Consider the following 13,371-nt stretch of genomic DNA (forward strand, 5'->3'; position numbering starts at 1 on the left):
GGTGGTGATGCTATAACTCTGAGGGATAACTACCGCAGGTAAAATATACTTAAAGTCAGCAAGGAGCATCACAAATTCACAATGTCAAGAGAGCGAAGCCGCTTATCCAGTCGGTTCAGAAAATGAAGGCGGATCGCAATAAACACGACGCGGGTGTTTTAGCATGAGTTTTAATCGGAGCAATATATTAATCTCAGTGAGGCTTACCTTCATCCTCGAGATCGAGTTTCTCCAGCATTTCTTCAGATAAACAGTGAACCTGTGAACCAGACGCAAGGGACAGAGTCAAGAACAGACGAGGAGATCTAAAGCAAGCTGCCCTCCCCTCACCCTGTCCACTGCTCCCCCCCAATATACAGTACACACTACACACACGCTGGCAGGCAGGCAGGCAGGCGGACGTTGAGGAGATCGGAAATTGGCTGCCCGCAGGGCGCTTTTCAACAGTTTAATAAAAGATACAGTTGACAGTGAGTGCAGCAGCCGCGAACGTTCGAACTCGAAGATAAAACTGTTACAATGTATCGCCGTGCAGCATGACTAAACGTTCTACGCGCGTTTCTCTTCGCTCCGTCAACGCAAAGTGTTGCTTGTTTCGGAAAAACAGACTATGTCCAATTCTGTGTCAACATGATTTCATCTGAGGTCCATCCGCCCTTAGGGTCAATCACTGTTCGCATTCGCAGGCTCAGGTTGTGTACCAGCACATCCAATGTGAAATCAATCATAAGAGACCCACCCCCTCCGCTCCTGTTCAAATGGACTATTCCAGTTTGCTGCAGTCGCGAGCTGCCACCGGCTTGACGGAGAGTAAAATAAATCAACTATAGCAATAATAGACGACGTGGAATTATAAGCGCGAACGGAGCCATCTTGTCAAGACTAGCAGGAATCGCATAATATACAATTAAAAGATCCAAAAGCCTGACATCAAGAAGGGGCTGTTCATACAAAACACGTATTTACGTCAGTTTGCGCTGTTTTTCCAGTTGTTTTTCTATGTAAACATGCGCTTGACGGACGTCTTTGCCCGTTTGCTGTTTTCAGCGTCTCGCGCAGGAGCGCCGCGTTTTTCTGACGGCGTGTCAATTAAAAATAACTTTTATTTGTTCTCGAAACACCTGCGTTCTGTTCTATTCGTTGGGTTGCGCCTCGCTTCTTTTTCTGTCTGAACAGGAAGTGCTCTTAATCTGTCAAAATAGACTGCGTAGATGTACAGATAGGAGGGATAATATAAATAGTAGTTTTAAAAGGTAGCATCTTAAAATCAACACATATTTCAATAGTGGGAAGTTTCCCCGCCTTCCTTCACTACCAGGAAGTTCTCTTTTGACCATATTAGGAATTTCATCCTCCTTTTTTTTTCTTTTTATTTGCTCAACCACAAGCATAAACAGCCACCTTGAGAGTTGTTAACCATCGTAGTTGACTTATTTGTCAAAATAGAATATATACTGCAGTAGATATTCTATTTTGACAAATAAGTCAGCCAGTCTGCAATCATTTTATTGATATACTTGGCCTTATTAGTGTCATTACAAGGCAGAGCATTCTTTACCCAACGTTCCTTTCCATTTGGTCTTTGGTCTAGAAAAACATATGTGAATGGTTTCGCTTCGCTCCGTTCGCTATGTGAATGGTTTTCTATGATAAACAATATCTTTCCATGTTATATCTAAATAGATATTTGCAAGCATAAATTTGTCCTGAAACATCCACAGATCAAAATATAACTGTCTATCTGGAATATACAGAATTATTGTCCGTGCACATTTTCAGTGCAGCAATGATGCCTGTGGCAATCTTTTTTTTTTTTACCTCTTGCATCTTTCTCCATCTCTCTACTGCCAAAATGGCCCACTTTGGACCTATAAAGGATGGACCTGGATATGATCTAATTAAAGATATGACCCTTTGATATAGTGTTATAAAATTATGAAGACCTATAGAGGCTCCGGTGGAGGTGCCATGATATGGCCTATTTTACATGACTGCATTTACAGGTAGGCCTTTTCCCAGAGCAGCATCTAGTGGAGGGCATTTAGAAACTGTGCCCAAATTCCTTCTTGATGAATGGCTGGGTGTGGCTATCCAACTTGAGCCCTTTTGAGAAAAACAATCTACCCCTAATACACATTAATCAAACTCATAATGTGGTGGCAGTGAGAAAATATAGATGTTTGCATTCAAGCAATGGGAAAGTTTTCCAAAAGTGACTTAGTAATAATTAAGGAAAGTGTCAGGCCTTGATTAAAAATCATCATTTACTCGCCCCCATGCCATCCCAGATATGTATGACTTCCTTGTGCAGAACACAAACAAAGATTTGTTTAGAAGAATATCTCAGCTCTGCAGGTACAATGCAAATGAATGATGACCAAAACTTTGAAGCTCCAAAAAGCACATAAATGCAGCATAAAAGTAATCCAAAAGACTCCAGTGTTTTAATCCATGTCTTCTGAAGCGATATTATAAATGTGGGGGAGAAACAGATCAATATTTTTTACTATAAATCTCCACTTACACATTATTCTTTTTTAATGCCTTTTCAACCTACTGGTTGGGGCTGGTCAATGGTGGAGATTTATAGTTATATAGATTTATAGATCTGTTTCTCACCCACACCTATCATATCACTTCTGAAGACATGGGTTTAACCACTAGAGTCTTAAGGATTATTTTTATGCTGCCTTTATTTGCCTTTTGGTAAGATTAAAAGTTTTGGTCACCATTAACTTGCATTTTATGGACCTACAGAGCTGAAATATTGTTCTAAAAATCTTTGTGTTCAGCACAAAGGCATGCGGGTGCCTTTTTGGGTGAATTTTTCCTTTATTTAACAGTTAAGATGATCAGTGAAGGTATTTGACCAGCATTAATTCTGTCCACCGGTATTGACCTGTATGAGACCTGTACTCATCATGCAGCAACAGATCAATGGTGCATAAGATGAGAATTACTGAGAGTGATTATCAGAGGTTGTTAAAGATAAACAGACTTTTTTTTTTCTCAATGAAATGTGTAGTGGGATGTTCTGTGAAAGGAGATAGGAAGAATGTTAGCCTCAGTCACCATTTTCTTCAGTTGCATCTGTGGTGGTGTAGTGGAGTAAAGCACTGAACTGGTAAGCAAAAGGTTATTGGTTCAATCCCCACAACCACTACAATTGTGTCCTTGAGCAACGCACTTAACTCCAGGTTGCTCCAGGGGGATTGTCACTATAATAAGGGCACTGTAAGTCGCTTTGGATAAAAGCATCTGCCAAATGCATAAAATGTAAAAAAAAATCAGTTTTTTTGCACAATGAAAGTGAATGGAGACTGTGGCCAACATTTGCCTTACAAGCCATAGAGGTTTGGAACAACAAGAATTTTCAATTTTGATTGAACTGTCCCTTTAAACTTACAGTGCAAATTTTTGTTCTTGTTTTATCAGGGAAGACTGGAATACATACTGAAGATCGTTGTGGAGGGTGGTCAAACCTTTGAAGCAGAGGAGTTTCCCCTCTTGGGCATGACTACTCTGATTTAGGAGGATCTAAATTTATTAGGTGTCATATCAAGCATGAAAGAGTTTGGCTTAGTAATTTCATAGGTATTTGATAATTTAACAACTGCAGAGCAAGCTACCTATACCAAAAGTTTATGTGTGACAGAGCAAGAAAGATTAAAGGCAATGCCTATCAATTTACATGTGTAGTAGATAACACATCGGCAGAGCACTGTCAGGAGTTTGTAGGAGGACCCAGGCGCAGGAAAGCAATTTAATAAGCTTTAATGAAAATAACCAAAAATGCAAACAGAAAACTCACAAGGGAGAAAAACAGATATACAAAAGCATGACCAACTTTGAAATGTAAGCGCAGCGTAGTTCTAGCGGGAAGACTAGCACCTGTACATCATCGCACCATTAGCTAGGTAACTCCTAGCCGATCACATGTAAGCCATTGCTTTATAAGTCTGCTCACATTCTATCACATTGCTGATTCAGTTGTGCTAACACGGCAACCTCCACCACCCCACCACCACGAGTCGAGTCCCGTCCTGCACAGGGGTAGGCTCCTCACCCCTGCCTCCTATCTCCGGCAGGATATGACAGTTCCGAATACAACTTCTTCGGACCACCAGACGGGGCTTACGCCAAAGAGAGACATTACATTTTCTGTTTTATATTCATCAAATAAATGTCATCTTGAATTTCACTCAAGTCTGCAAGTCTTCCTGATAGAACTGAAATGAAACACTCTCACGAGGGAAATAACAGACTTGACTAAACAGGGCAACAGACTAGAATAAACCAACTAACTAGAACCATGAACAATGACGAACTGACAGCCACATGAGGGAAGGAAGCACAATATAAAGGGAACAACCACATGAGGAACAGATGAGACTAATAAGCCAAACGAGGACTAAACAAGGAGGAGGGGTGAGGGAACAAGTAGGTGGAGAAAGAACCCACATGGATACACACACACACGACCATGTGCAGAAAATGCCAAAGACAAAACAATCACAAGACATAACATAACAATGCACATGGTCATGAACTAAAACACAAAGTATAAAAACAAAACAAAATACAAGGAACAAACAATGAACAAAGGAGACTGTCAGAATCCTGCCAAAATCTTCAACAAACCAGATCCAAAGATGGCAGGATCCTGACAGTACCCCCACAAAGGGACGACTTCCAGTCATCCCAAAAAGAACACCAACGAAAAGGACAAAACCAAACAAAGTCCTGGCAAAGGGAGTGGGGTGGAAGGAATAAACTAAGTTGAGTTCAGTGGAACTGTCCAATGTGGATCGGGTGGGACAGACCAGGGAAGTGTCTCCAGGGAAGGAGCGGTGTCCGGTGGCCAGGGAGGAGAATCCATGAGAGGACCGGAGTTTGGCGGCCAGGGGGGTGGGTACAGGTAGGGGGCGGGTTTGGCAGCCTGGGGAGGAGGCTTCAGATGGGGGGTGGGGTCCAGTGGCCTGGGAGGAGGACCAAGATAGGGAGTGAGATCCAGAGGCCAGGGAGAAGGCCTGAGGAAGGAGACAGGCTCAGACGGCCAGGGCGGAGGCCTCAGGAATGGGACAGGGTCTGGTGGCCAAAGAGGAGGACCAAGGTCAGGAAGCCTCGGGGCAGGGACGAGGTCAGTGGCTGATCAGAACAAGCTGATCTTTGGCAGCCACAGGAAGCTGGGCAGACTGGATGGTGGCCATTGCAGCAGGCTGAACAGACTGGTGGGAAGCCACGGCAGGCTGGCAGACTGAGCGCTGGACGCTGGGGGCTGGGCAGACTGAGCACCGGATGCTGGGAACTGTAGGAGATCAGGCAGGGCGGAGGCCACTTGGGACTGGACAGATTGGACGGCAGCCTCTGGGAACAGTAGGAGATCAGGCAGGGTGGTGGTCACTTGGGACTGGACAGATCGGATTACGACTGCTGGGAACTGGACAGACTGGGCAACAGATTGGTAACTGGTGTCTGATGGGTGCTGGTTACTGGGCTGAGTATCAGACTGGTGGCTGGTGTCTGAAAGGTTCTGGCCATTGGACTGAGCAAAAGACTGGTAGCTGGTGTATGACAAGTGCTGGCCACTAGACTGAGCAAAGGACTGGTTGACGGCCAATAGGGACTGGACAGGATAGTCAACGGTCACAGGGCACTGAACAGGCTCGAAGGTCATCAGGGGATGGACAGGCTCGTCGACAGCCTCAGGGAACTGGGTAGACTTGTTGACAACCACGGGGAACTGGACAGACTTGTCAACAGCCACTGGGAACTGGACAGGCTCGTCGACAACCATTGAGAACAGGACAGACTCGTTGACAGCCTTAGGGAACTGGACTGACACGATGACCACGGGGGACAGGACAGGCAGTGCGGCAAGTTCCCAGAAGGAGAGGACCCTCAGCCATTCCATCTCCCATGCACCAAGAGGATCTTTAAGACATCTGTTGAACAGGTCCTTAAGTTCGGCTTCGGTATAACCCAACTCGTCTGCCATAAGCAAGAACTCGCAGGCAAAGTTTCTAACATCACCCTCTCCTTCCCAGAGAGAGTGGAGTTGGGTGATCTGGACCGACTGCCAGCTGCAGGTGTCTTGGTGAGTGGAAAGAGGAAAAAGAAAAATGCCCATAATTGCCTCTGCTAAAATGGTCAATTCCTACTGTCAGGAGTTTGTAGGAGGACCCAGACGCAAGAAGGCAATTTAATGAGCTTCAATAAAAAATTTTTTTAAAAAAATGCAAACAGAAAACTCACAAGGGAGAAAAACAGATATACAAGAGCATGACCAACTTTGAACGAGAACTAAAACAAAACAATCTCACGAGGGAGATAACTGACATAAAACAAAATAAACAGAGTAACAGACTTAAATCAGCAGAATAACAGACTTGACTAAACAGGGCAACAGACTAGAATAAACCAACTAACTAGAACCATGAACAATGACGAACTGACAACCACATGAGGGAAGGAAGCACAAGATAAAGGGAACAACCACATGAGGAACAGATGAGACTAATAAGCCTAACAAGGACTAAACAAGGAGGAGGGGTGAGGGAACAAGGAGGCGGAGAAAGAACGCATACAAGGCCATGTGCAGAAAATGTCAAAGACAAAACAATCACAAGACATAACATGACAATGCACATGGCTATGAACTAAAACACAAAGTATAGAAACAAAACAAAACACAAGGAACAAACAATAAACAAAGGAGACTGTCAGAATTCTGCCAAAAACTGTAACAAACCAGTTCCAAAGATGGCAGGATCCTGACAAGCACAGCCATGGACCTCTGCTTAGATTAGCAGGCAGGAGGCAAGGACAACAGCATTGCAGATTGTGACTGCTGTATTGATTTTGTCTTGTGAACGTGATAAACGATCAGCGGGTTGAGCAACAAAAATCTGATTATATCCATCGATGGGCTGGCGATTATTGTGTGTGTGGTGCAGCTGTTTTAAGAAATCTTTTAGATTCATAAAGAACAGAGTCTGATAAAATAGTTCTATGACATTTAAGACGCTTTTGATTTTATAGCGCATACATTTACGTGCATGCTTTTTAATCATTAGAGGATTATTCAGGGGTCAATACAAGTTAAGCTCAATTGAAAGCATTTGTTGTTTACCACAAACAATATTTTGATGAGATTCAAAGATTTATCGAGGTTAGAGTGAGGCACTTACAATGAAAGTGAATGGGGCCAATTTTTGGAGAGTTCAAGGCAGAGAAGTGTAGCTTATCATTTTATTAAAGCACTTACATTTATTCTCATTTGCGTCCATGTGAAAAGGAGGGACAAGTCGAAATAATGTTTTGTGGAAATCAGCATTATGTGATGTTGATTGAGCTTAACTTGTATTGAAACCGGAATATTCCTTTAATACAAAAAACTTGCATTCCTTTGAAAAACATATACAAATATCATACTGTGATGAATCTCTCTCTGGGTTGTGAAGGAGGAAGCGGCGAAGTCTTTATTTGATGCACTTTTCAGTACAAGCACCTAAGGTTCGCTTTTCAGCGTAATATAAATGCACACACTGGACTCTGCTGTGTGCATCTCTCTGTCTCTCTCTCCCCTCCGGCTGTCTGAACACCCTTTTTATCCCCCTCCAGCTCACACTGAAACATAGAACAGCTGTTAGAGATCATTTCCCACAGGTGTCAATCCTTACCGTTCTCCTTCTCCCGGACGTCGCTCAGCCATGGCCACATCACCACACATACCTTTTTGTTTTTTTTACATGAACTAATTTATATATTAACATTAATTAATGCATTTTGAACTAACATGAACTAACAATAAACAAAAGTATCTTTATTAATTAACATTAACTAAGATTAAAAAATGCAATGAAAATTGCTGTTCATTGTTTGTTCATAATATCGAAGGCATTCACTAATGTTAATGAATAGTACCTTATTCTAAAGTGTTACCATATTTTCATTTCTTGAAGAGACAAGACATTATTAAGCAATAATAAGTTCTGTCAAGCTACAGTATGTTAGGCTTTGTCTCCCATGTTATTTGAGCTTGTATTAGCTTTATAATACATCTATATGCGCTTACTGACAATCACTTAAAAATTAATGATGCAGAAAATTGCTCAGATTTGTGTCAGATCACTTACCGTGCGTGAGGTAGGTATTGGTGCTGAGCAGGGACTGGGATGCGGTTTTGCAGCAGTTGGGCTGTACTGTGGGAGGTGCAGTCCAGTGTCAAGACTGGAGGAGGAAGAACGATGCATGGTGTCATTTGGACTGACTTCTAGAAGAAATGCTGGAGTCTGCTTGGTCAGTTGTGTTGGAGTGGTGGGTGATGAGCAGATCCCAGAGGCTATACAAATAGAAGATCAAACTTGTCAGATATTCCAAACAGAGGATTTTTTCAATGTTAGAATACTTTCTCCATTCCCACGTTAACCCTCTGGTGCCTGAATCTTTAAAAGTCCTTTGTAACCATTCACAGCCTTATGCTAGACGGTAACATTTTAAAATAAGGTTCTGTTAGTTAACATTCGTCAATGCATTTGGTATCATAAACAATGAACAATATTTTTTTTTACAGAATGTATTAATATTGTTAATGTTAACTTATGGTGGTTACCACAAAAACCAAAAGTCACAGTTACAGTAAGGTACTTACAGTGGAAGTGAATGAGGCCAGTCCATAAACATTAAAATACACAATGTTTCAAAAGTATAGCTTCAAATGTAAACATTAACATTGTTAACATAACATACAGAGGTTTTAGTGTGATAAAATTGCTTACTTATCTGTGTAAAGTTATATACAATAAAATAACTTATGTGTCATGAAACCCTGAAATCTGGTAAATCTCTGATTTTATCACACTAAAAGTAAGTTAATGTGTGTAATGTTTATGACTTGTGGGCATATTTTTGAAACAGTGTGTATTTTAACGTTTTTAAAGGGTCATTTTACCCAAAATTGAAAATTCTCTCATCATTATTAACCTGGAACATTCCTTTAAGCTACTGTATTTATGGATAATACTATATACATTGCTACAGTGTCTCACTGTATCCCATTCCTGGCCCGCAAAGAATGAATTAGAGCCACTTAAAGGTTAGGCTGTACCAGTTGTAATCTCTGATCCGTGCCTGCAGAAATAGAAGAGGCCATAAGGCCTGAACTACAGGCAGTGTGGAGAGCAGAGTTTTATCACCTCATTTTACACTTCATCTACTATTGTAGGCAGCAGATTTCATGCTGCGTTTCCTGCAGGCTCAGCCCTTCATACTGCAGTCAGAAATTAGTAAAAGAAAATAAAAGAAATTAGTGGCATATTGTACACAACCCTTTAATGCTGCAATGCTACAACACCACTTGGAAATCTGCATGTGTTTATTCTGTTACCATTTGTCTTAGGCTGCACAATTATTCCAATACCTGGCAAAGTACCAAAAATGACACATTTGTCAAATATCCCTGAAGTGCTCTTCATGCCAATTGCCTGAGTAATTGCCCTGTCTGTTTTGGATACATGCTGCACGTTTGTTGGTCGTTAAATGATAAAAATCAATCTTATTGTGGTGCCTCTAATTGGGTTCTTGTAAATGCTTCAGCTCCCTGTTGTTTGAACGTGACCCAGTTCTGTGTGGCGTCCTCTCCAGTGGCTGGATTCAGTTGCAGAGCCTTAAGGAAAAAGCTTGTTCTCACAGAGTGATGTGTGTGGACGGAACTTATTGAGTTTCTACTTTAATGAGCTGATAAGAGGAGAGTGAAATGAAGCCCTGTCTGCAGAGTCCAAGATGCCTTCAGCAAGCCAGATGAGGTAAGAATATATTTCCCGCCAGTTAAAGACCAAGATTGCATTCATCCATCCATCCATCCATCCAATATTTATCTATCTTACTGTTTTTTTTTTTTTAGTTCCAACAGTGCTGATATTTTGTGCAACAGCACTGGAAAGTTTCATTGACGGTGTTACTCTGCTTGTCTGTGTTAGCTACTTAGAATTCCGATGCTTGATCCAGTTTTGGCTTCTTTTGGAATAATTAATGTTGGCAGGGTAAAAATAAACTGGCCAAAATAGCTGGTCTTATTGTGTCTGCAATGTCAGTTACTTGAAATGAACAGTTTACAGAACTGTTGTATAAAAGCAATATCAAACGAGCAATGTGCTGAATACCAGCACTGCTGTGATTCGGCCATAAGAATGATAATTAAGTGTCATATCAGCTTTCTGTCTATAACCTAGCATCTGCTGAATGTGCAAAAAATGCCAGTTAAAGTTGATTGATGAGCATTAGATACATATTTTAAAATCATAAGCGTTTATCAAGCGTGAAAGAACGATCAGGGAATCCATTACAGAAATACAATGAAAAATGATTAACAAGCAAGCCTGACTACCCCAAGTCACTGCACCAAGCCATTATCTTTTCCCAGCTGAGGCCACATGGCTGCTGAATGAGTAAAGAGCTTATTTTATAGCAGTCAGGCATCAGCCCAGTAAACAGAGCACATAAAAGGAATAGAAAAAAGGGGAGGAGGAACATACAGAAGACTGAAAAAGCAGGTTTCCACAATGATGTCATTGAGATAGCAGCCCCGAAGCCACCCAAACCAAATACATCTTTCTTCTGCTCTCCATCTCCCTGCATCCACTGGGAGTCTTTATTTCCACACAAATCCACTGAGATCATTTACCATTAGGATAACAGAATCATGTGATTACTGTAGCATTTAAAGGAATAGTTTGAAGCACTCCAAACATCATGGCACACAAAGGTGAATTTTTAAAGAATATCCTGGCTCCTCTTCTTCGTAAAATTAAGTAAATGGGGACTGAGGCTGTCAAGCTCCAAAATGACCAAAAAAGCACTATAAAAGTATAATAATAGTAGTCCATATGACTTGTGTGCTGTATTCTACTGATGCCATATAAGACATTTTTGTGACAAAAAGACCAAAATGTAAGTTAATTTAAGTGCATTGAAAATCGGCCCATGCACAGCTTTATCCTATGGACTACAAAAAGTGGGTCTGATGCTATTGGCTTCAAACTCCATTGGTTCCTGTATATCGTGGGACCAAACATCATTAATGTCAAAGGCGCCATATTTGATTCGAGAAGATGATTTCAGTGAATTACAACTTTAATTTCGATCTGTTACTTACACAAAGCGAGCAGACAGATGGCTTCTGAAGACTTGAAAAAAATACAAGTCGTATGGAATAATTTCATGGTGCTTTTATAATACTTTTGTGGTGTTTTCTTGACATTTTGGAGTTTGGAGTCATTTTTGTGTTCCACGGAAGAAATAAAGTCATATCGGTTTGGAAAGACATGCGGATAAGTAAATGATTTATTTTTGGGTGAACTGTTCCTTTAAGTGCTCTGTTTCACCCCACCCATTTCTCTCTCTCTTACACATGGTGTTGAAAATACACATTTTCTCATTAGCGTCTTAAGCAGAAGGTGTGCTGCATGTGAATGATGGGTGTTGCACAGCTAGACAGACACAGCGTGAAAGAGACAGCGAATCTAAACAAAGATATTTTGGCCATATTTATGAAGCCATATTGCTTTTCAAATCATTTTTAAATAATTAGAGAATTAATCCACTCAGTATTCAGCACTCAGGTTGCTTTTAAAAACTCAAATTAGATCATTAGATCTTTCATTGTCCTATTATGCTGATGTGCGCTTTTCATAAAACACCATGACTGTGAATCAAATTTAAAACATCTGAGGCCGATTTAAGAGGCTAAATTGGGGAGGTGAGGCCACAGAAATCTCTGACTGTCATTTCCAACCACATATCATCTCAAAGACCCAAAGAGTATGACCTCAAATAAATTTGAGCATCAAAAAAGTGGCCTTAAAGGTGAAGTATGTAATTTCTGCACCACTTGCATCACCAAACGGAATTGTAAAAATGTAGACTGTTTCCAAACAAGTTTCCCAAAGACTCATCACATCTTTCATTGGTCAAACAGGTAGTCCCAACTCCTCACGTCATTGGTGAGCAATGTTGATATGTTCTGTTTGGGATCCTTAAAGAAATTGAGCAGTGTTGGGGTAGCTACTTTGAAACTGTAGTTCGACATGCTACAAGCTGTATAATTTAAAGTAGTTAAGCTACAGTCAAGCTACTCTTTTGAAAAAGTAGTTAGCTACACTACAAGTTACTATCAAAAAGTAGTTAGCTACACTGAAGCTACTTAATGAGGCAATATTTTTTTACAATGCTACTACCAAACCAATAATATTAATAACAAAATTTACACTAATAACATTTATTAATTAATAAATTTATTAATTAAATACATTTAATGTATTTAATGAAATATATTAAACGTATATAATACATTTAATGAATAATAACAGTAATACAGTAATACAGTTAATAATGACCATAAAATAAAATACAACAACATAAAATAAAAACAAATAAGATCAGACGCCATTAAAAAATATTTTTTTATCCTATACTAAACACTTTTCAGTCCTCCTGCTGTGCACAGGTGTTGACACGCAAGGGCCAGCTTTACAGGTCACATACAGAGTGTCACGATTATGTGTTTTGTTCCTATTTCCATGTCACAGCAACGCCTCAGCCTGCTCCATGCCATGTCACAGCAACGCCTCAGCCTGATCCATGCCATGTCACAGCAATGCCTCAGCCTGATCCATGCCATGTCACAGCAACTCCTCAGCCTGATCCATGCCATGTCACAGCAATGCCTCAGCCTGATCCATGCCATGTCACAGCAACGCCTCAGCCTGATCCATGCCATGTCACAGCAACGCCTCAGCCTGATCCATGCCATGTCACAGCAATGCCTCAGCCTGATCCATGCCATGTCACAGCAACTCCTCAGCCTGATCCATGCCATGTCACAGCAACGCCTCAGCCTGCTCCATGCCATGTCACAGCAATGCCTCAGCCTGCTCCATGCCATGTCACAGCAATGCCTCAGCCTGCTCCATGCCATGTCACAGCAACGCCTGAGCCTGTCACAATAACACCTCAGTCTACTTCACGCCATGTCACAGCCGAACTTCAGTCTGCTCCATGCCATGTCACAGCCATGCTTCAGTCTGCTCCATGCTATGTCTCAGCCAAGCCCCAGACTGCTCCATGCCATGTCACAAGCAAGCCTTTACTCCATGGTCCAGGCCCACCTCTGTTCCACTCTCCAGGCCCGCCTCTGCTCCACGGTCCAGGCCCGCTTCTGCTCCATGGTCCAGGCCCGCCTCTGCTCCATGGTCCAGGCCCGCCTCTGCACCATGGTCCAGGCCCGCCTCTGCTCCATGGTCCAGGCCCGCCTCTGCACCATGGTCCAGGCCTGCCAGCACTCACGCCTGCCATGGCCAACGAGTCAGCATC

General features: G+C 41.7%; 1 protein-coding gene across 9 annotated transcripts in view; it reads right to left on the reverse strand.

The window, feature by feature from the left end:
• prkag2a (protein kinase, AMP-activated, gamma 2 non-catalytic subunit a) overlaps positions 1–13,371 on the reverse strand; it is a 93,779-nt gene that overhangs the window by 22,954 nt on the left and 57,454 nt on the right. For 8 of the 9 annotated variants that reach the window (XR_007895987.1, XM_051686668.1, XM_051686666.1 and 5 more), the window contains 2 exons: positions 8,139–8,344; positions 208–259 (listed from right to left, as the gene is read on the reverse strand). Coding sequence is in view for 8 of the 9 variants with exons in the window: in XM_051686668.1 (XP_051542628.1) it covers positions 208–259; positions 8,139–8,344 (258 nt within the window). In the remaining variant the exon portion in view is untranslated. Of the gene's footprint in view, positions 1–207; positions 260–373; positions 1,358–8,138; positions 8,345–13,371 lie in introns of those variants that run through there. The other variant, XM_051686674.1, reaches the window with a different exon arrangement.

This window comes from Myxocyprinus asiaticus, chromosome 44 (genome assembly GCF_019703515.2).
Source record: "Myxocyprinus asiaticus isolate MX2 ecotype Aquarium Trade chromosome 44, UBuf_Myxa_2, whole genome shotgun sequence".
Taxonomy (NCBI): Eukaryota; Metazoa; Chordata; class Actinopteri; order Cypriniformes; family Catostomidae; genus Myxocyprinus; species Myxocyprinus asiaticus.